Genomic DNA, 23506 nt, shown 5'->3' on the forward strand with positions numbered 1-23506 from the left:
CCGTACCTGAGGCGGCTCTTATCTGCAAGCAGCATATGAACATATCTTTCCAGGGAATGCTCATTCAAAGCACAGCGCAGCCAAGCCCGGCCTCTGCCGATGTCTGTAGTGATGGCCTTCAGAGAGTAGAAGCGCTGCAGCTCGTGTCTGTTCAGCACTTCTTTCACATAATACCAGAACACTGGCTCTGGAATTTAATGATTAATAATAACAATAATGACAACCACCCTACCAAGAAAACCACTAAGCTCATACCTGAATGCACTTACATGTGATTCATAAACAAACAGGTAACAATAGAACTTTGAACAAAGGTGAATCATTTACTCTCCTCCTGCAACCCACTGGTTAAATAAGTTATTTATTCCTACAGAACTTGAGCTATTGAAGGACTTAGAATTTTTCACTTCATTAAAAAAGCCACACAAATTAAAGGATTTGATCTGACACTTTTACATAGAATTCACATTTTAAAGCAGATTTAAGCTAGTATTTTATCCACAGGTTCATATGTTCAACTAGAAACATATTAGGGAAGGGAAAAGATTTCTTTAGAATGCTGTGTTAGTGCTGATGTGAAATGTTGGAAGGCAGGTCCAAAGGAACAGGTAGCTCCAGAATTTGTAGACATGTAAATTACAAATTTATGTTACTTTAGAAAACAGAAATGTTGCATTTAAACAGCAAAAATATCTCTTTCCATTAAAACCACTTTCTGTGTACTTTTCCCAAATATTGATAAAAACTGATCAGTATCTTAATATAGTTCTGATTAAAGAAAAGAGAAACATCATGGTGAAGAGAAAAATAAAGGAATCTTTTCTTTGAATGTAGAGAAAGCAATAAAAACCAACCCAACCAATACAAGCAATATAATTTTTCTTTCTAAAATTGCATCAATAATTAGAAGTTAAACATATCTGACCTATACAGAATACTGCATTTAAAGAACTGAGTAGACAACGTAAAGAATGAAAACGTTTTAAAAACTTAACAGCACAATTACACAACCCTGATCCCTGCCAGAATTCAAAATAAATTTGCCACTATACATGATGCAACAGTAGGAAGTGCAAGTTTCTGAACAGCAACATTTCTAGAGAAACTGGGAATGCAAGTTAAACTAGACTAAGAAGCAACAGTCATTTTCACTGCTACTTCTACAACACATCAAGTATAAAGTATCCTACCAACAATCTGCAGTTTGGTGCAACGCTTCAAACTTCTTTTAGAAATTATACCACTCACTAGAACATAAGAACTAATTAAAACAGGGTAGCCACAATTAGCAACCTACCTGTTTCAGTTTTGCTGGAGAAACCTGCTGCCTGTTTGATTGCTGCTGCTGTCAGTGCCAATCCCCGGCTCCTCCTCAGGCCATGCTGGAACACAGCTTCAAACTGAGCACACAAACAGGTCACTCTGCAACAGAATTTTTAATGAACTCATGTAAAAGGAACTATAAAAAAATCATCGTGAAAATCAACTATGTTTCTATACAGCAACTTTATTCCAGATCTCAGAATAGGAAATGTAAAGTGAACCATTATCTTTTGGGCAGTGAAAGATCCCTCCTATGCAGTAATCTCATTATTTGCCAGCAGTATAATCTACTTATACCCACAGTCTCATCATAACAATTGAAAGTTGAGGCTCAGGTTACACGCAGAAGAACTGGCAATCAATTTGAGAAATCACCCTCACCTGCTAGAGGGGCTGTTAATCATGTTATTTCAGCTTCAGATCACCTACTTTTCATGCAATGTAATTTTTTGAGCATGTTAAATATTTTGTGCCATATGTTTTATGTCATTATGATGCAAAATCTAAGCGTGTTATTCTTAGACTATTTTACCTGCTATCTGAGTCTGAAGCAATTTCTTTTCTTCCTCCAAATCGTATTTGACACTGCAATAAACAGATTTTAAGATATTTTAAGAACTTTTTGTTACACTAAATAAATTCAGTTTTCTGAACTATTTCTACATATGAAACAAAGTCATATCAAAAATGAAGTAGCACAAAATAGAGCATTGCAAAATACAGCCTGCATCCAAAAAGTGCTCTAGAGCATCATGTTACACTAAAGGGCTGCCCTTGCAGGTCAAATAGATCCTTGCTAGGCAGAGCAACACACCTGCAGGTCCTTCAGTGACTTGAAAACTGAGTGGAAATTACTACTTTTGAGTCTTAAATGTGCACCCACAAAACCAAACACTGCTCCTACCCAGTTCAGTGCTACAATTACAGAACCACTCTTTAAAAAGCATTTCACTGGCTTACTTCTGAGGAATTCTTTTGCCTCCCAAGCTCTCCCAAATTGACTCCAGTCTATGAAATTCTACTTGTTGAAGTTCACGTTGACACAAATATAGACATACATATATAAATCACATCTTTAAATATACTTTAACCATTCACTAAAAATCTAGTGCAAAGAAAACAAGCTGCTACTCTAAAATGTTAACTAAGTTAGACTTTGCAGTACACTGCAGTGTAGTTCAGTTCTATCAGGATTACAAGAACATATATTCCTCATATATACTGTATAGTATTACATATATTTAAAATAGATCTATTACAAATATAACCTGTCCAGAACAAGAATTTTAAATAAGTACTGCACAGTAGTTGTTTGCTAGCAGACAAAAACTCTTTTACTATGAAAGCCACAATTTCTTCATTTCCTTTTCTTCTTTTTCCTTCTCTTTGTTAAAGAGAAACCAAAGACAGTCCCTGCTAGTAACTCTGAGTAAGCCACTGCAGAAATGCCTGTTGGACTTCTCACCTGTTTAACTGCATCCAAGAGCCGTTCTAGAAGAAATTGTCTTTTAGTGTCGTTGGTCTGTGAACCTGAAATCCAACAAAATCATATCATTTTAAAAGAAACTGTTTTTTAAAATACATTTGGGCCAACAGGAGGGTCTTTCTTTTGGGCCCTGAAAACTTTCTTCCCATGCCAATTATTCCATTAAATTAACGAATGTATTTTCTCTAAGTAAAATGATGCAGTATAAACTATGCTTTGAGGTTTCAAGCAGCCTTTCTCTAACAGGCAGCAATACTGTTTCAAATATCATCTTGATTTTTATTTTAGTAACATTTTGAAAATATATTTCACCAGTACCAAATACAGAAGAATTATTCAAGCTGATGCACAGCTTGTCCTGAGCTTCTTAGCACAACTACCAGTGTAGTACAGCATCACAGCAGTAGAAAAGAATGGAAAACAAGAATGAGACACCAGGAGTATCTTCTTACTGCCAAACCTCACTGCAGAAAGAGCTTTAAGTCAGGTGAACAGGGAGCAACTGCTACAGTAAATCCCTGAAAATTTAACTACCATAGTTCTTCTGATGAACACCTGTAAAATCTATTTTGTTACTATAAAAGGAACTATGCAAGACAATCTTCAACTTCTCAAGCTATTTCAACAATAACACAATACTTTGGTTGTTGGAAAATCCTTTATAAACTCCCATGAATATGGTAAAATTTATTCTTTAAAATAACTTTCATTTCCTCTGTAATTTCTTTATTCTCAGCTTAAGTTCAAAACATCCATCAGAAACCTCTGTGACCTCTCTGGAGTTTAAGTCATTCTATTCTCCTTTCTCTCTCAAAGAACAGACAACCAATATACATATAGACTGAAAGCCAATTATCCAGACTCTGCAGGAGCAAATTCCTCCCAACACTGAAAATCAAACAGCACACACTAGCAAACAGAGATGACACCAAAGATATGTGCTTCCTCTTGCTCTCCAACAGTGTGAGGTCCAAATCCCAGAATTTCCTAACTTCATAATCCCATTCAAAAAGCTTTTAAACCAGCAGGACACAACAGAATTTGTTGAAATTATTCTGCCTTTAAATATGTATACTCATATAACATATAAATACACATTATACTGATATAATGTATTATATATATTCATCTTAATCTATAAGTATATTAATAGAATTCATATTTCATATAGTCACTAAACAGAAGAAAACCCCCACAGTATGCCAGAATAATGAAAACAACAGGAAAAACATGCAAACCTAGCTGCTAAGCAAGCTTCTCAAAGCTGATTTTGCTGATTACAGGGCATTTTCAAGAAGTTGTGCTTCCCGTTTTGAACTCTGACTCAAACTGTGCAGACATGTGATGTGTGAGGTCTGGGGCTGTTAGTCAAGCACTCCAGAACACAAACAATGTTCAGTGCCAGCCCAGGACTCCAGGTTCAAACCCCACAACAAATGGGTTTTAACTTCCTAACAGCTATGCCAGTTATGCCAGTGTAAAGATAAAGCTAAATTCATATCATCCCTACCATTCCACTTTGTGCTCCTTCAGAGATTACAATTTATTAAACAATATTCAATGTTCTTACTTTTGGCATACATTGCCAAAATGGAAATATATACATGCCTGTATATCCATTTGTTTTATAATAAATAAATGGAAAACAATCTCAACTTTCAGAGCAACCTCTCATGTTCAGTAACACTGAATACACACAGCTCTGCAGATTTCCTCTGTTGTTTCAAAACTCATTACTCTTAGTCTTACACTACCCACATATCTGCAAGAAAAGGCATAACACAATATTTCTCTTTATATTAATAGCTTGAGACAACATCAGAACAAATGCATGTAATTAGTAATTTCATGACCAGAAAAACGTCTATCAGATGAAACTATTACGAGGTGCGCCAAGCTTTTCTTCCAAATGCAACACATGTTAGTTTTTAAATTCCCCTCACTTTGGACTCTTTGTATCTATTTGGTAACAGAAATGGTTTGCAACTAGATTACAAACTGTGATCAATATAAAAAAATGCATAAATACAGAATACCTACAGATGTTCACTATGCTAATTAATGTTCTAAACTACTAAAGCATGTGATACCAAACAACTTTACACAGACTGAGTGCAATGTGTATTTTCTCTTTATTTTACTTGTAAATTTGCACTACTAGCAATCATGACTGCAGGAGATGACAACCAGTAATTCCTGAAGCAGCTCAGATCACCCTCACCATCAACAGGGCTATAAAGCCATGTAATGTGTCTGCTGAGGGCTTAGCTGAGGTTTCTCTTCAATACACATTCTAAATTCCTATGCTAAAAAGAAATTTTACAGGTAGAAGAAAAAGAATACTCACTAATCTATTTTTTTAAAAAAAAAAACTGACAGATTAAGTTGTATCTCTTTTCCTACTGAGGGTATATTTTTCTTTGTAACAAGCCTAGAAAATATGGTAGTATTTAGTGATGGTTTTGTTTTCAGTAGGTGGAAGGTAAAAATACATCTCAGCTAACTCTATTGAAGATTTATTCTTCCACATTTTCATTTTCTAAACTAAGTCTTCAGAAAAAAAAAGCATATTTTCAGACAAGAGCACCAATTAAGTGTGATCAACTCCAGCTGGTTTAAAGACTAACAGTATATTACAAACTGACTAAAATACCCGTCTCCTGATTCAGAATAGCAGTAAAAACTGCAGCTACACAGACACAAATACAAAACACAGAATGCATAAAAACAGCCTTACTCAGAAAAAGGCTGTACTTAGACAATTGCAATAAAAAAGGAAGTTCATACAGGACTCTAAAAATAATTGTGAAAACGTAAGTATAAGGTTGAAAAACTAAGAAACTTAAGGAGACTCCTCCCACCAACATCTTCTCAGTCAAAAAGGGTTTAAAATAGGCTCAGGTACTGCACCCTCTTCTGACCCTCTGCACCCTCAGGTACTGACCCTCTTCATTTTCTGTTGTTCAAGGTCATGCTTTCCTATTTTTACAACCAACTTCTCTCCATGCTCTGACACAAACATCCCCACCTACAGCAGCAGCAAACTGGCGTATAAGTAAAGGAAAGCAAGACTTATATCCAGTTCTTCCTAGGTCAAGCCCTCTCCAGCACCATATGCAGCATAGAAGTAAAATAAATAAATCTCATATTGCTCTTATATAACTTCTATTTATGTCCTTAATGCAACATTTCAGACTGCAATCCCTTTTTTTTTCGCTCTAATGCAGGTTCTGATGGCACAAGTTTAAAATAAAACAAACACAGACCTAATTTAAATGCTACCTTATACTACGTTCTTATGATTCTACTGCTCTACTCCCCCCACCACGAGTTGTATTTTTAAGTTTTTTGAAACTGTCATTAAACAAATGACAACACCCCCAACTCTTGACAAGCACATAAATCTTGTATCCTTGTATTATTTGCCTTTAAAGTTTAGCCTGCTCAGCACTGTAGAATAAAATACAAGTATGTAATTAGTAAGCAGTATTAGTAATATTAAGGTGAGGCTTACATCAACAGTAATTTACCTTCACATCCACTAGAAATACACTGTAGCTAAAGAAAATAAACATTAACCATAATTACAGCCATTAAGAAGTTCTTCTGTCTATATTTTAGGAACACCTCTGTTAGTTAAAAGGGCTAAAACTGGACATAGAAATAGTACAGGCAGTGCTGTTACAGGCACTAAAAGAAGGATATGGTTAAAACTGATGAGATGTTAACATCAGCCATCTCCTTTACCTGAAACAAGCATGATAATGACAGATATTTCTCTGTTCTGATCAGTTTGACTTCTATTATTCTAGAAAAATACTTACAGCATTGTGTAACAGTAACATTTGTCACAGTGCAACATTAGGGGTTTTTTTGTTATCTGGCTGTCTAATTGAAATTGTTGGGAAAACCCTGTAATTCTTGGCAGGGGCTATACATGAGTGGTTACTATGCAACTGAACCACTACTGTTAATTTCACCCTAGGCATTACTCTGTTTGAAGTAATTAAATGTTTCTTTTCTCATAAACATGTATCTCTTCATTGTCTTAAAAAATATATTAAAGATAACAAAAATAACTACAAAATGAAGCTTTAGGCCACATGAGGTGTTACCTTGCCTTCTGAGTCACAGAATTCAAACAGAGCTCTCAAAGATTAGTCTCCTAGGAAGATTTAGGCTCTAATTTGCATAAATTTAAAAAAGACTATTCCCAGTTTGAATTTGAAGGGCTGAGGTTTTCCATATGAAAATGATGACTCTCACAAATTTTGTAATTAGGATTTAGTCTATATTGTGTCAATATCTGAAACATTTGAGAAACTTTCTTTTCCCACGCCTTGAAAGATTTCAGTGTTACTCGCATTTTTCACAAGTGGGTTCCCCCTTATAATCTTTTTTTTGCCTCATCCCTTCCACAAAAATCTTCTATTTTCTTCCTACCACAAAGGTGAGAACAAAACAGAGAAAAATACAAGTGAAGCGGTTTTAATTTTCAGTTCACTTTCAGAAATGTCTGCTCCCCACAAAACATGTAGCATTTAGTGACTCCAGTTAACTCCTCAGTTTTTTTCTTACTGCCTTTGGCAACAAAGATCACCATGTGTTAGATCAGGGTGGGAGATCAATGTGTGATCCAACCCTCAGGTGCAGAGTGTTGTCTGCAATTTCCATTGTGCTGAAGATGTACAAAGACACCCGTCAGTTTTCACTAAAGCACCTCCCTTCTCAAAAAGCCCCAAACAAATCCTTGCCAATGTGTTTAATATGTATTAAATAATACCACTTATCCTTTACTTCTACAAGAAAAGTCTATTCGAATTTTCACCTCTATCCTAATAAATAACTCTCCATGCTGGCCCATTCAAGAGGATCTGCTTTCTCCAGTCCTGTAGTTTATGGGTCATAATTCTCATGCAAAGCTTCAAGTATTTCCTTGACAAACACCTCAGAAAGCTCAGGATTTAGCACACATTAACCCTGAAGATTCAGCACACCCCCGCACCACTCCCCTCTACCACAGAAATTACCACATCCAGAGTCACCCTCACCGGGACTCAGTCAGACACAGCAACAGGCCCTTTCTCCACAAGCCGTGGTTCTCACCTCTCCCACCGACGGCATGCTCCTGAGCTCATATTTTTAGTTTTCTTAAACTCCTATTTTCTCTTGGTCATTTATTTCCTCAGGAGTATTTCCTATGAGTTTGCAACAGCTGAGGCAACACAGATGCCCGAGCCCAGCATCACTTTTGATGTGAGCCAGTGTCACGCTCAAGGGCAAGGACTTTGGATTTAAAACGGGGTAAGACACCACTTCGTGGGAGCTCGGGGAGCCGGAACGAGGAACGGGGTGTGGAGATAAGAGACCCAAGTGTTCCGTGCCTAAGCAAGGCACCAGGGAGCAGCGGAGGGGAGCGAAGGCAGCACCGCTCCCGCCCGGGCCCCCCGGCACACTCTGCCCGCGCCAGCCCCCACAGCGCCCGGCGGGCCCGGGGCGGAGGGGCCAGCCAGGCCGCACTCACCGCTCATGGTGCCCGCGGGGCTCCGTCCGCCGGAGCCGCCGCTCTCCCGCACAGCCACGGCCGGGCCGGCAGCCACCGCCCGCCCCGGAACCCGCCCGGCGCCCCGGAAGGTAAACACGGCCCCGGGAACGCCGCGGAGCGCTTCCCGGCTCGGGGCTCCTGAGCGCGGCCCCGCGCCCTCAGCGCGCCCCGGCCCCGGAGCCGCCCGACCCCTGCGGGGCAGCAACGCGACACCGCGAAAGGAAGGGTGAGAAAAGTGGAGATAAGGTGTCTCTGCTGCCGCATGTGCTGTGCAGGGTGGAAGCTCGGAAAGGCTCGTTAAATAAACAAATGATAATAATAAATGTCATAAGTCTCTAGGCCTATTTGACAGGTTTTGGTCCTGTATGGCCAAAACCACACAGAGCACCTGACTCCCAACTTGCCCCAAACTTTGTGTCAGCCTCCTAAAGATGCTGTAGCAGGTCAGTTGTAGATTTCATGCAATGAAATACTTCAATTCATAGTCATCCATGCAGGAACTTGAAGTAGAATGTTAGCTACAAATAAAGATGATTGTTGTTGTGGTTGCTGGTGTGGTTGTTGCTTCTGTTGTTGCAGTTTTCCAGGAATAAAACTGGCCTAATATTAGGAAAGTAACATTAATGCTTGGAAGGCAAGGTGACAGAAATATATTCGTAATTTTAGGCCACAGAGTAGTCTAGCATGACTAATTACCCATCCTTGTAAATGTAACAAGGGTAAGTAAAATAATGAGTAAAAAAGAAATAAATCTCAGTCTGAAAACACTTGGCTCTGAAAGGAAAGCCTGTACTGCCAGGAAATATATGGGATTGCAGTAAAGACCATGAGCTGGACTTCAGTGACCCATGTGGGTTCCTTCTGACTCAGGACATTCTGTGATTGTATCTAGGACATTCTGTGATCTGTGCTCCCCAGCACCACAACCTCCCTTAGGGTGACCCAGTGATACCTTCTGAACCCAGGGGCCTCCACACTCTACAGGGTATCCATCTTTAGAACGTTTCTATTTCAAGTGTTGAAATTACTCTTTTCAAGACTGGGGATGTACTGTAGGTCTTAATTTCTGCCTCTTGGAACAGTCCTTGTGAACCATTAAGTAATTTTTGGCACAAGATCTGAGTCTAACATGAACATACATATTTGCAAACTTGTTTATTTTGTATATATCTGCTGTAAGTAGGTACAATCTGTAAAGGCAGAGAAAGCTGTCCTATGTAAGGACTTTCTGAAATAAAAATTCCAATAACTAGTTGAGTGCTTGAGAATACTGTAGAAGTACTTGACTAATTAAATACTAGAATTAGAAATAATATGACAATATTAATGCATGCACAATAGGAAATCTCTAAGAATGATGTACTACCTTCTCCACTGACTGCAAGTATTAAGGTTTACAGCTATACTGGAATAACTAATTAATTATTACTCAGTACAAATACACTTCTCTCCCAGTCATCCAACACCCAGAACATAGTTATAATAATCACAAGATTTGGTGGTAACTAGAACAGCAGCTCGTTCTTCAGTAGCTGGTAATGGGAATGAAGTTTCACAGCCAGTCTGAGGTTTTACCAAGCCACAGTCACTGCAAGTGCATTCTTCCACTGAATACATTAATGTTTCACTTGGAAGTGTGTGTCTAATTTCTTCTGAATTCACACTGCTTTCAGTATTAGCCTTGAGAATATTATTCGGCTCCACAGAGGAGTCTGTAAATATACAGAAGTTAATTTAGTACATACATCATGCTATACTAAACAAAGAGCTATTAAAGATCCAAATCTCATTATGCTACAACTATGTTCTAACCTCAGTGAAAATTTTAAGGTATAGTGAAAGTTTTAAAATGTAGCTACATATGATCATCTTTTGTTCTATGAAATACAACCCTCTACTTCAGAATAAGCATTGAAGTAATTCAACACGTTTTTTAATCAGTTATTTATTGTCTGAAAACTCACAAATATAGTATTTGTAAAATGGAAAAAAAAACCTTTTTTCACCTTCACAAAATATGCCACATATGCTTCTCACAGACTACAATATTAAATAAAATTATTTAAAGTCTTATAAAACTAAAAGATAGTATTGAATGTGTATCCTCTGCCTGGGAACAATTCCTTTTGCATTCAGTGAGGGTGAAACCCTTATAAAGTCTTTTCCTTTTAAGTTTTCATAAATTATTTCTCAAACAGAAGCAAGTAAGCCAGGTATGAATATACAACAACACAATCCTCACGGGATCCAGAACCAACAAAGAGAAAATGCTGGTTTTGCAAGTCCACATCTGGATATTTATTCCTTAATAACTATGATAATTTCATGGAGACTATTTGAGGAATACCAAACAATCCAACAAAGACCAAACAATCTAACAAAGGCAGTCATGAGACTCTGGAATATATACAATGTTTTTACATGTTAAGAGTAGTTAAAATGTACAATAATCTAAAATTATTTGATGAAGAATTTTTTCACCTGTGTTTTCCAGTTTTTCTTTTAGTTGCTTTAGGTGCTTCCATTTAAACAGGACCATTAAGGTAAACAGAGTGAATATTAAAATCAACCCTATGCCCAAACAAATCCAAAGAATTCCACTTGAATCGGTACCTTATGAAATAAAAGAGATGCATTACATTAATCATAAACAATAACTCATGTACAGTAAACATGTCCAACACATCAAACCTGAATGTAAGATACAACATGAAGATGCCCAGCACAGCCACAGAGTATTGCAGAAATCCACTTACTCTTCTCACAGTAGCTTTCACAGGAGGGCGGTGGTGCACTGGAACACCGGAGGTGACAAGGAGTGCAAGAGAGCAGCAAATTATCAAAGTATTCATTTTTGGGGCACTGTGCCATCAGGGGCAGTTATTATGGAACTACAAAGCCACAGAAGTTGTAAAAGAGCAAGGATCATCTACAGAAGGCTTCTCAGTTCTCAGTTTGAGCAACTCTAAGAACAGCTAGCAGTAGTAATGGACTTCCATCACAGCTCCACTACATGGGATCATGTTACAGAAAAGGATTTAACTCTGAGGTCCCCTGCTCCTTTTCTGGCAATTCACAATTTTAGAAAAACTGAACAGCTGCACCAAGATAGTTTTCATGTAAATTTTGTCTGAAACAGAAAATGGTTATTTATAGAAGATGTTTCTAGAGCAGGTGCTAAGTACTGCAAACTGTAGAGAAGAAAGATCTCCAAACAGGAGTTCATCATAATTGTTCTTTTCTCTAATACTGGGGTTTTTTTTTCATGGTGATTGCTTCTCAATTCCGAATTAGCCTCACTTATCATCTATTAGGGCTTGGTTGACATTTTTGCTTAGTTCATTTTGGGAGTTATAGCTACTTTTTTTTGCTTATAACCATATTTCTATGAAAAATTTAATAAGATTACATTCTAATCATTAAATAAGTGCTATATTAATATTTTACAATTTTGATTCAAAACATTATCTGCATTTTTCACTTATTTTTCCACAATACAGAACTAGCATTGGGCTAATACTGCAGTACCCAGCATGGAAAAGTAAGTTTATAGGATGTCTTCTTCCCAGGTAGTTGTATATACAGTGAATGTAACATTTCTGGAAATGTATTTGGTCTCCTCACAGGAAAAATAAAAAGCTTTGACTACAGACTGTCACAATCAAAGTAGTTTACACAGCTAACGTGTATCTTGATGTTTTATTCTAATAGAATTTATTTTAAATACAAAGTTAACTAATAATTTCTAGCAAGTAGCAATAACTGCCTCTATCCAGTATCACTGCCACAGACAGATCAGAATTACAGGCTCTCTCTCTGTATCATATTTAAGTTAATTGTCTTTTTGACTACAGAAATATAAAAGGAAAACATTGTATAAGGAGTTGTAATTTCAAGCCACATTACTATGAGCCTTATTTTCCCACAAAATGCACCATGTGGGAATACACAAACTGTTTTTAGTGGAGCAGTCTAACAGATCTGTATTCTAGTCTCCAGCAGATGGAAATGGTTATTGTGGCTTCTGCACTTGTTTGTATGGGCCAGGTGCACAGCTCAAGGCTTTCTATCACAGGCTCTCCTCCCTCTTCAAGATTAGTGGATAAATAGGAATTGATGAAATCTGATTTAGGTGTGACAGAAGAAAATAAGGGTAGAGACTGTGGGTTATGCCAAAACTTTCTCTAGGAAGTTAGTGCTAGTGCTGAAGTCATAAAACTGGTTCTGCCTTGCAGAATCACACTCTGAGGGAAGAAACCTCAGTTACGGCTGCAATATCATTCTTGTTTCTGATGAAGCACCATTTGGTACTTTATGCACAGAGCAATTTCAGGTTTTGCTTTTAAGATGCTGTTTAGCCTTTTCAGCCATGGAGGGGACAATCACATTCTCAACAGTGATCTCAAGAAAGCAGATACTCCTGAAAGTATCTTCATGGTATCCATAGGTACAGTAAGTGAATTTCAGAATAGATAAGCTGATCCAATTCTTTTATCCACTGACTTCAGTGAAAGATCCCAGCCTTTGCTGCACTCCTATAGGTACAGTAAGTGAATTTCAGAACAGATAAGCTGATCCAATTCTTTAAGCTTTTATCCACTGACTTCAGTGAAAGATCCCAGCCTTTGCTGCACTCCTGGATTACTTTTCCAGGGGTGCAAAACCTTACATGTGTCTTTGTTGGACTTGGTTATGCACTCCTGCTCTACATGTTGCTGTGATGTACCCTGATATCTCCTCAGTATGCTATCGGTATTATTCATAAAAACTGTAAAGGGACTTTGCAAGAGAAATGTTGATCTCAAAGCAAGGAAAGAAATAACAAAACATGTCTATGTCTGGAGGCCACCAAAGATGTGGTTAGATTATATACAGATAAGCTGATTAAATGTTTTGGTGTTAGTGAAAGGGATAGTCCTGCTCTTCATTCTATGTACTCTGAGACGTGAGGAAGGGCTGGAGGGCTTACCTGACCACATGGCAAACAGCTTTAATTCATTAATCCAGTCAGTTCATGGAGTTTTACATCCTAGGCCCTGAAAAAAGGCCTGAAACAACACAGGGAAAAAATGTATAAAAACAGCTGATCACGTACTGGTGACATGCAACTAAGTCCACCAGAGAAATCCATTTGGTAAACTAATGCACCAATGTCTTAATTTGAAAAGTCCTGTCAAACTCTAAGTACAGTAGAAATTAATTTATGCCTAATTATTTGAGATTGTATATAAAATATTGTGGCAGAAATGCTTTCTCTCTCAGTTGGCCAGAAATTTTTCCTATATGGCTGGTTAGAGTTCAAACATATTTCTCATAAGACACAAAGTAAATACAAAGTAGTCTCATCTTTTCAGTCAAACTCTAGGAAACTTCCCCCCAAGTAAAAGACATAATACAGCTCATTCATCAGAGCTCTGGAGAATGATGCTGTCTCTTACAGCAATAATTCTCCCTCTGCAGTTGGACTACTATTTCCCAAAGTTTACAGCCTTTAAGGATAAGCTAATTTTTTGACAGCTGTGCCCCAAACCACAAATCCTTGATAATTAAGCAATACATTTTTCACACATTGGAAAGGGGGGAGCAATGACAGCAAAGGGTCTCTTCTGTGTCATTCCTTTAGCAGCCACCATTCAAGTCCCAGCCTTTTTCCCTTGGCTGTACACAGTGCCAGTGATGTATGCAATGACAAAACACAGGCAACAAATGGTTCAAAAAACGATGAGGAATTGTGGTTGCCATGGCCTGCTGCCTTTGTTTTCTGCACATCCTAACATTCAGAAGTTCCTCTCCTCAAGGGCATGAAAGCAAGCATGTAATGAATCAATCTTGATAAGCAATAGATCCCACTGACAGATCTCACTACACATCTAAAGCACACATTATTACAAAATCCATGTCCAGGAGTAAGAAAGACATTTTCTAGCTTAACAAGGTTCTTGTGCAACCTTCATTTTTGAGTAATTTTGATAGCAAGGAGTTAATATTAAAAAATAGCCCAAACAAAGCACTTTTTTGGGAGAAGTGTGCTATACCAACTGGCTTTAATATGAGATGCTTTATACCTGAATTGAGAAGCTGATTATAAAGTAAAATATTGGATTCAGCCAACTAATGAAACAAAAACTAGAAGCATTAAGAATAAATTCATTAAGTGACATTAAGGCTATTGTTACCTAGAAACTGTAGTTATGTTATGTTAATAATTGCTCCATTGCCTTCTATAATACACATTAAATCCTCTAAGCAGAACACCGATTTGTTATATGTAGACTATGCAAACACACAAAAAAATGGGATGATGGTACAGAATGATGGTTCTCCTACAGTGTTATTTACCTTTAGGGAATAATAAATATATACCTTACTTACCAGTAAAGTTACATTTCAGCTCTTGTTCAATTATGGGATTTACAGAGCTTGCACTGGCTTTCCAAACAATTACATGTTGATGCTAATAAATGCTCGCTTCTTTTAATTTTGCTTCAAAAGGATGGCAGAAATTAGCAGAGTTGGACAAAATAAGAAAGGATTTATTAACTACAATAACCATTTAACCATAAATCACAAAGTATTGCCAGGGAAGTATTTCTGCAGTTACATTACTGTAATTGAAATTCAAAAACTCCCCAAGATATCCTCTAAGAATAATTCAGACAAGTTAAGCTGGCCTGCTGGAGTTGGCATCCTTAGAGACAGCAATGGGAAAAAATGCAAGAAGAGAAGTGTCACCTGCAGAAACAACAGGAAGAAAAAAGAGAAAAGGAAAACCAATTCTCAGATTTGTTTCTAAAATGTATCTGTCTGACTCAGGAGTGACACCTGGAGACAATTTATAAAGACCAGTATGAACTATATTTTCTGTTTGTTGTTTAGAAGAATGCCTTTAGCACTGACAGTTCTAGTAGGGTGCCAAATTGCTGAACAGGATTTCAAGAAATCAAATCATTTTTACTGGTGAAGGGAGTACAGGTGAAGGGGACAGAGCCCAGCACAGAGCAGGAGCTGGTGCTTTCGAGTTGTACACAGACACACACAAATGTTTCAGACCTACAGCCTTCTCCCACGGGAGCAGAACACCTCCAGTTCCACGTTGCTCTGGCAGAAAATGGGCACACCAAGCACCAAACATCCAGCCAGAGCATTTCCTGCCATGAACCCAAATTTGACTGTTGGTTTCATTAAACATCTGGAGAAACTGAAGACTTCCAGAAATCCTCATCAGTTCTTACTTGTGACATGTTAAATTGATATTACATGACAGAAATCAGTAACCTGGAAAAGGTATGAAAAATTTTATCTTTCACTATTTAATTTGAAAAAAGCCGTTGTGAGTGTCTAAGCCAAAATAATAAAATGAGGATTCTGGATGGAAAATCAAAGTAATATCATCATGTCAATGATTAAGGATTGAAATTCATCTGTCACAGAACAATAACTTGAGATCTGTTTACCACACATAACATAAACAACAAAGTTTTGTTCTGGCACTGCTTCAGGGTTTCTCTGTTGAAGCTTGTGCCAACTTTTTTGCTTGACTGTACTTCAGAAATTCTGCTGGCATAATTACATAGCACTTACCAAGAGAAAGAGGGTTTTCTGCTAGGACTATAACATTCCCTTCACAAACAACACTAGCTAGGCTGACACAGGAATTCTTCTGGTTGTATAGTTGCTTCTACATTGATGGTTTTGTGCTGGCACAGCTCTTTTTTTCCCACTCACTAAGGCAACTGACCTACACTGTCAAATCTTATACTACAGGCTTGCTCTGATCCCCTCCAATTCTCTAAAGCTATTTACAGAATAAATCCCCCCCCAAAAAGTCTCTTATAAATCACCTCACCTCAACAATCCTAAAAATCTGCAAGAACAATGTACATACCCAAAACCACCACTTTTTCTTCTCAAAAGTTATTGCACTTCAAGGAACAGCAGTCTTACAGACAGTCATCTCCTAAAGCAGTATTAAAACTTTCTGAAACAATTATTTTCAGAAATCCATGTTGTGTGAAGTGCATGCTTTGACTGTATGGCTGGGAGGAGATAAGCTGTTCTAGGAATGGGGCACACACTGCTAGTAAATAAAAGAATGGAGCTATTAAAGGGTTCATCATGTTCATTAACTTTTACAAGCTGCACAGAACAATGCTGCTCTTAGACAAAATATTGTTTAATGTCATTTGCACACAGAGCAAAAACAAGAACAATGTGGATTTTGCCTGTTTGGTTCAGCACATTTTAATTAGACCACAGCTTTGAAAAGAGTGATGTTGCTGGTGCGACATTGAGTATTTCCAAAGTGGATTAAAGAGCAAAACAACAGAAGAGAAAATGTTCCCTTAAAATAGTGATTAAAATAACAATAGTATAAACACAGTCAATTAAATCACAGACAGTTTCTGTATCCCCCACTGTGTTCAAAGCTGACTTAGCTAGGAACCAGCTTATGGAACAGAGGAAGTGCACAGCCCAGGAAAGCAGTCCTAATAGACTGCAAACCCTTGGGGCAAAGAAGATACCTTTTCAGTTTTCTGACATTCCACATGTGCCAGAATAGTTATGTAACTACTGAGGACAATGCATAAAAAAGGAATTGTGCAAGCAAGTTTGGATTAAGCCGATGCTTGTTGGAATGCCAGTGACATTTTTATGTTGGTACAATAGTTTTTACAGAATGTAAATATAATTTATTTCTTAATGTAAACACATTTTGTAAATTTTTGTCCTGGCAATCTTAGCCAAATTCTCTGTCTAATCAGAAGTTTGAGTAAGGCACATTCACTTTTTTCAAATTCTCATGTATAGCATCACAGTGTCAATATGTGCTCTCTCTCAAGACAGGAGGGAAATTGTAATTGATTTAGCCACCACTACTCCAGAATAATTCCCCATGCAAATTGTTGTCTCTGGAATAAGAATACTGGCACAGAATACTTCTAGAGTAATTAAGCCTATTTAGAAGCAAGCTCACTTTTTCATTCTCACAATTCCATAATGAAGTAATTATTTTGTACAACAATGTTAACATGTTAACTAGCCATAGAAGAGCAGCTTTAAAAATCCCATGATGGTGTTATTCTTCCTTCATAACAATAATGCCATTCTGCTTTAGTCATTACTGAAACTAAAATCTTAAGGGATCTCTAATGGACAACATGCTCCCTCAACTGGAATTCCAGAGAATTAAGAAGGTGAAAAGAAAGCACAAGAAAATTCCACATGGAACCAGTTTTCTATTTCCCCCTCCCTTGAGACAGACAGCATGTAAAACTTTCCATATAAAACTTAAATGTTATAAAACTCTTACCATATTTATAAAGCAGGAGATCTGGCCTGGAGTTATTACAGTATCCAGCAGCTTCTCCATGTCAGGGAGTCCCTACAACCAGAAAGGCAGTGAATAAACAGTGTGTTAATACTCAGCCATTCCTCAGCACACTTGTGCTCCAGCCCCTTCCCCAGCTCTGTCCCTTTCTCTGGACATGGTTCAGCACCTCAATGTCCCTTCTTGTCATGAGGGGCCCAGAACTGGACACAGCACTCGAGGTGCGGCCTCAGCAGTGGCGGTGACTGCACTGGTCCTGCTGGCCATGCTGCTTCTAAGGAAGCAAATGGTTAATTTTCTAATAAAAATATTGCTGATCTAAAAGAAAGCATAAGAACAGAAAAGCAGAGATCTGGATTGTGCTTCACAAGATTTTTTTTCAGCTGTTTCAGTATTTTGATTGACATGATGCCTCCTCCCACTAATCCCACACCTGGCTTTCAGATCTCTGAAACCACACAATCTCTGCCTTTCTTCAAAATAGATTCCCTCCTGTCTCTAACCTTCCTAGTCCTAGCTCAGTCACTGTTTACATCATTTAAGTGATCTCACTCTTCCTTTCCTTGGATGCGCGTTCTTTGCTCAGCACATTCCTTCCACATTAAGCAATCTCTCTGCTCTTTACAACATTTTAACTGTCATAGGTTTATAAACTACACACAGGTTCTTCACAATGTGCACACCTTTGATTCTTTTGAGCTTTGATAGCCAGAAACCCACACATACAACAGTTTTGACAGAAAAACAACTTAACTAAACTATTCTCCCCCTCCTATTTTTCAGTCTGGAGTGTCACGGTATGGAAACCACAGAAGAAATTCTGTCTAAGGAGAAACTGTGCATTCAAAGAGAGGCATCGTGAGCAAAGATCCAACAACAACCCACCTTACACATCTCTGAGATCTAAACAATACAGGGTAACTAAGAACACTGCTGTGCATTCAAAGAGAGGCAAAGATCCAGCAACAACCCAGCTTACACATCTCTGAGATCTAAACAATACAGGGTAACTAAGAAATAGATCATACACACAGCTGAGAACTCTGAGCCTCCAATTAGAGTCACCTGGAAAAAGGGATGGCACTTGCAAAAAAAAAGATCTTTCAGTCTTTCTTTTTAGAGATACACAATCAAGGAGAATAAAGGTTGTGTATACACATAGAAGTGAGATACACACATGGCTATTTTTAAAAATAATAAGCTGAGCATGTGAGGTATTTGAGAGCTGAGAAGATGGACACAAAATTACAAACTGGCATTTTGGTGTAGCAATCAATGTATTTCTTTTGCTATCTAAAGGAACACCAATTAAATTTATGCCCTTTTTGAAGCCTGCAGTATGTGTTTAATTGTTCCAAAAGGAGCGATCAAAAAAGGCTTGAACTAGATTGGAGCCCTGAAAAAGAAGAATCCAGCTCCAAAGTACTGCCAACCCACAATGAAATGTGAGACAAATTCTAAATTCCTTTGTAGATGTGGACTAATTCTATGATTGGACTGCGAAACAGAGCTTATGCTCTGGTGCTACATTTGGAAAACCAAAGAAGACTTTTATTTGAAATTCTTCCAATGAAATAGCTTCAAATACATTTCATTGAGGGAATTCATGGACTGCAGTTCTGCCAATGCCCAGCACAGGGAGAGGAACAGGCCAGAAAGAGCATTTGTTAAATAGCAGTATTGGAACAACAAATCAGTAAAAAGATGTTTCCAGGCCAAGATATCTTAGTTTGGATTAGACATGGTCTTGTATAAATATAAAAGCCTCTTTACTCACTTACACTTCCACAAGCACCAGTAAAGCTCAGGAGAGGCTTGGTTCTTAATGAAGCCATCATGCTGAAACATAGTTGTGTTTTCTATTCTCTAGTTCTCAGCTACATCTCCACAGACTACCTGGAGAGAGAATTTGCCAGGGTTTAAGAACATTAATTTATAAGTTCCTGGCACCTAATCAAACTTCTAATAATTTACTTCTTACTTCCTGTCCTTTCTTTCTCCTAAGTAAATAAGTTGTTCCTTTGGCTTTGTTTTTAAAGGCTCTTTCTGACTTCAAAGCCATTCGAAATATCAGGCTACTCATTTAGGTGTGTAACTACTGTACACATTTGAATACCTTTAAATATCAGGGTATGGTTCACACTGTGTCACTCCAATCCCAGCCTGCTGCCACACCACAGAGGGAGTTGTATTCCATTCCTGCTCCTCCCAGTCTCAGCCAAAATGTTTCTTCCCGTGTTGCAGTAGCTCAGGAAGTTACTTGATGTCAAGGTAGACTGAGTCAATTAAATCATAACTCAGCACCTTAAAACAACTCTCTTTCCATTTTAAGGCTGTTGGTGGTTTATGGAATTTTAAAAACTTACCTGTTGGTGGTGAGCAAGTAACTTCTTGAAGCTATTAACCTGTTTGGAGCATCTAGTGAAAGCCATCTTTCTCTTCTGCTTCAGTTCACACGGCTAAATCGTTGGTATTTCATAGGTGTCCCTGCCAGGCTGCAAAGTGCTTGTGGGGGCTTGGGTGGAAGTCACCACCAAAGCACAGACCGCTGTTTCTAACACCACGTGAACAGAGCCCTCCAGGTTAACCCTAAGCTGGGCCAGACTCCTCTTTTCTAATCAGTCTTGATCACTGAAGTTATTAAGGACATGAGTGAATTTGTCTGGGTGGTTCTCAGTAAGAAAAGCATTTTAGCATTTTTTAAATGAAGAACTGGTATATTTATTCTAAACATTTTGATGCAAAAGAGATTTAAACAAGAAAAGCTTTAATAATGCATTAAAACCTCAAGAAAACAGGACCATTTACACTCCAGTGGATGTTTTGCCAGTAAAATTAACATAATTCCACTTTTGTTTTGAGTACCAGCTGTTCCAAAGTGGAAAAACAAACTACTAGCCCTGTTAAAAATTTAGTGTTTGAGTTTACACAATTCCTATGTGTGACAGCCTGCAAAACAGGTTTGTGCACTCTGAAGGACATCTGGCATCTTGAAATTCTGTGGACTAATTGTTTATATCCTAGCAAGTACCTAGGGAATAAGTACCTGTCAAGGAAGGAAGAAAGGTTGTGAAACACAACTAATTCTTTTCCCCTGAAATCAGTGGTATTATGCACCTCTGTACCTCTGATCAAATGCATATTTGGCCCTACTCCCCCTAGACAAACACAAAAAAATTATCACAACTCAGTGCTTTAGGAGCCATCAAAAGAAGGCCCATTTCAAAAACCTTCAAGAAGTTTTTTTAAGGAATGCCAAAATGTGTGCAAGAATTGCTGTCTCTGTGTTCCTTGTGCTGATCATCCTAAGGTACATCTTAGCTGCTCAGAAAAGGCAGCACCTGGCCCCAGTTAAGGCTTTCCTGACCTGTAGGCTGTGTCAGGGCTCAAACAAAACACCAGCTTGCAGTTATAAACCTGAGCTGTTCATGCTCACAGTGGCAGTAAAAAGTGCTCAGTAGCAAGTCCCTCTGTCAGCAGAATGCATGAAGCCTGCTGTGCACTGGAGTTTTGTCTATTATTCAGCACTCGTAATCCCTGAGTGCTGAAATGGTGCTACCTTGTTGCTGTACTATATGAAATGTATCAGACACCTCTTGGCTGATAAATGTCACCTAACAAGCAAAGGTTAGAAAGAAAACAAACACCAAACAATGCACTGGGTACTACTTTGCCTTTAGTTAAACAGAAAAGTGAGTGACACGCACAGCTGGGACTTATTTGCAGCTTGACAAAATTCCAAATATTACAACAGTAGCACAGGTGAGACTCTTCCTTAATTATACTTGATTTGAAAAATAGAGACTGACAATGCCTGAAAACTGGAGACTAACTCTGGGCCAGAGATAGGGTTAGGGTTAACCTCTCAGTGGTGCTTGAAGGAAAGGCTTCCACTTAGGCAGAGGTTTTTAATCTCTCACTATAAGTGATACTTTTTCTTCCAAAATGAACTTTCTGTGGTGTTAGTGGGGATTTGGTTTTGTTGGTTTTTGGGAGTTCTGGGGTTGTTTTTTGGGGTTTTTTTGGGTTTTTTTTTTTTCTTTTTTAAGTGCTACCCTGCACACTAATGTTTTCCCTGGTTATGATCTGTTGGAAGCCCACATTTCCATTAACATCTGTAGAAGTTTTTGTCTGTCCATGGCCCACATGTTGCTCCTGTGTACAGCCAGAAACCCTCTGGTTCTCATGTCAGGATTACGTTACACAAATGTCCCTTCAGGAAAGCTTTTGCTCTCCAACCAAAACTGCCCAGGACTCTGTATCAAACAGAGATCTTTCATTATCAGTTCTAAGACCACCTGCTTTAAAAACTCTGTAATGTGTCCCACAGTGTTCTGATACGAATAATGCTGCAGATGACTTGGTCCTCACATGTCAGCACTCCAAGAAACTCCCAAATATTTGCTTTGTGTAGTTATAAACACACTGTACCTTATGGGACAGAATGCTGCCACAGCCTCCTGCAGCCCCATAACCAAAATCTACTTGTTTCCCCTCTGTTCTGCACTGTTTCCTCCAAATATACTTAACTTCAAGCGATCTTTTTTGGGTTTGTTTGTTGAGATTTTATTTTAGAAACTTCTAAGAGTCACACCAGTGGAGGGAGGGCCTCAGTATTTGGGAAGTCCTACTGACCCTGGCTTAACGGGATGGGTTTTTTACATAGTAACAAGGAACCAAGTCAACGCGTCCTACAGAATGACCAAAACTGGACCTTTCCATGCACGCTGTTCACTTTTGGCCGGACGGGCACGGCAGCGTTCGCTCCTGCACCCCGTGGGAGGGCGCGTGCTCCCGCAGCTTCCCCGGGAGCTCCCCAGGACGGCTTCGGCTGAAGCGCTGGGAGCTGACCCGGGCGGTTCCTGTCCTGTCCCTGTGCACCTCTGCTCCCCGGGACGGCTTCGGTGTGATTTTGCACCGCCGGTAGCTGACCCGGACGGCGCCCGTCCCGCCTGAGGCGTTCGCGCCAACTCCGCGTTCCGCATCCCCCTGGAAAAGGGGGCGGGGCCGGCGGGGACGCACGGCGCGCGCGGGGCCGCCGGGAGTTGCAGTTCCTGAGCGCGCAAGGAACGCAGGCAACTCCATTTCCCGTCCGTCCTCGGGAGGCGGGGCGCAGGTGCGCGCGCGAGGCATGACGGGTATTGTAGTCCTCGCGCCGCGCCTCGGACATGCGGCAGGAGGAGGGCCGGGGGAGATAAAAACTACTACGATGGCGTTAGAAGAGGCTGCCGGGAGGGGGTACGGTGGCTCGAGAGGCCACACTGCGCTCGCGTCGGGGCGGCGGAGCACACGCGGAATCGGCGGAGCGAGTGCTGAGTCGGTGCCGCCGCCGGCTCCCCCCTCACCCGGGAGACGCTTCGGGGCCGCGGAGCCTTGTGGGGCCGCCACAAAATGGAGGCGAACGGGAGCGGCAGCGGGAGCAGTAGCGACTCGGCTCCCGACTGCTGGGACCAGGCGGACATCGAGCCGGGCAGCGGCGCCGGCCCGGGCTGCGCCCCGCCGGCCGCGGAGGCCGAGGCGCAGCAGGAGCTGCTCGGGGCGGCCTTCAGCCGGCAGCTGAACGTCAACGCCAAGCCCTTCGTGCCCAACGTCCACGCCGCCGAGTTCGTGCCGTCCTTCCTGCGGAGCGGCCCGGCGCCCGGCCTGCCGCCGCCCTCGCCCCCGCCCGGCCTCCCGCCGCCGCCGCCGCTCGGTAACCGCGGGGCCGGCTCCGCGGAGGGCGAGGGAGGCAGGGAGGATGGGGGCCATGTTGGGAGGGCGCGGGGCGAGCGGGGCGAGGGTGCCGGGCCCGCGGCGGTCGGGAAAGGGCCACGCGGGGCGGGCG

The 23506-nt window shown here is 39.9% G+C and overlaps 3 protein-coding genes across 6 annotated transcripts in view; 1 reads left to right on the forward strand and 2 right to left on the reverse strand.

The window, feature by feature from the left end:
• SNX29 (sorting nexin 29) overlaps positions 1–8787 on the reverse strand; it is a 102705-nt gene extending 93918 nt beyond the window's left edge. The window contains exons 1-5 of one of the 3 annotated variants that reach the window (XR_005952450.1): positions 8334–8787; positions 2789–2853; positions 1856–1908; positions 1298–1422; positions 7–187 (exon numbers count right to left, since the gene is read on the reverse strand). Coding sequence is in view for 2 of the 3 variants with exons in the window: in XM_041401744.1 (XP_041257678.1) it covers positions 7–187; positions 1298–1422; positions 1856–1908; positions 2789–2853; positions 8334–8340 (431 nt within the window). In the remaining variant the exon portion in view is untranslated. The remainder of the gene's footprint in view (positions 1–6; positions 188–1297; positions 1423–1855; positions 1909–2788; positions 2854–8333) is intronic. The other 2 variants (XM_041401744.1, XM_041401746.1) reach the window with 2 other exon arrangements.
• A 1022-nt stretch (positions 8788–9809) lies between these two features.
• On the reverse strand, positions 9810–18089 carry TNFRSF17 (TNF receptor superfamily member 17). Its single transcript, XM_041401578.1, has 5 exons — positions 17997–18089; positions 17665–17736; positions 11111–11162; positions 10836–10967; positions 9810–10066 (listed from the first exon to the last, which is right to left on the reverse strand). The coding sequence occupies exons 1-5, from the start codon at positions 18087–18089 to the stop codon at positions 9810–9812; spliced, it is 606 nt and encodes a 201-aa protein (XP_041257512.1).
• A 4777-nt stretch (positions 18090–22866) lies between these two features.
• GSPT1 (G1 to S phase transition 1) overlaps positions 22867–23506 on the forward strand; it is a 21877-nt gene continuing 21237 nt past the window's right edge. Inside the window, exon 1 of one of the 2 annotated variants that reach the window (XM_041401456.1) lies at positions 22867–23374. In XM_041401456.1, coding sequence (XP_041257390.1) covers positions 23074–23374 — 301 coding nt within the window. In that variant the 5' untranslated portion in view covers positions 22867–23073. The remainder of the gene's footprint in view (positions 23375–23506) is intronic. The other variant, XM_041401457.1, reaches the window with a different exon arrangement.

This window comes from Onychostruthus taczanowskii, unplaced genomic scaffold (genome assembly GCF_017590055.1).
Source record: "Onychostruthus taczanowskii isolate IOZ18803 unplaced genomic scaffold, ASM1759005v1 scaffold19, whole genome shotgun sequence".
Lineage (NCBI taxonomy): Eukaryota > Metazoa > Chordata > Aves > Passeriformes > Passeridae > Onychostruthus > Onychostruthus taczanowskii.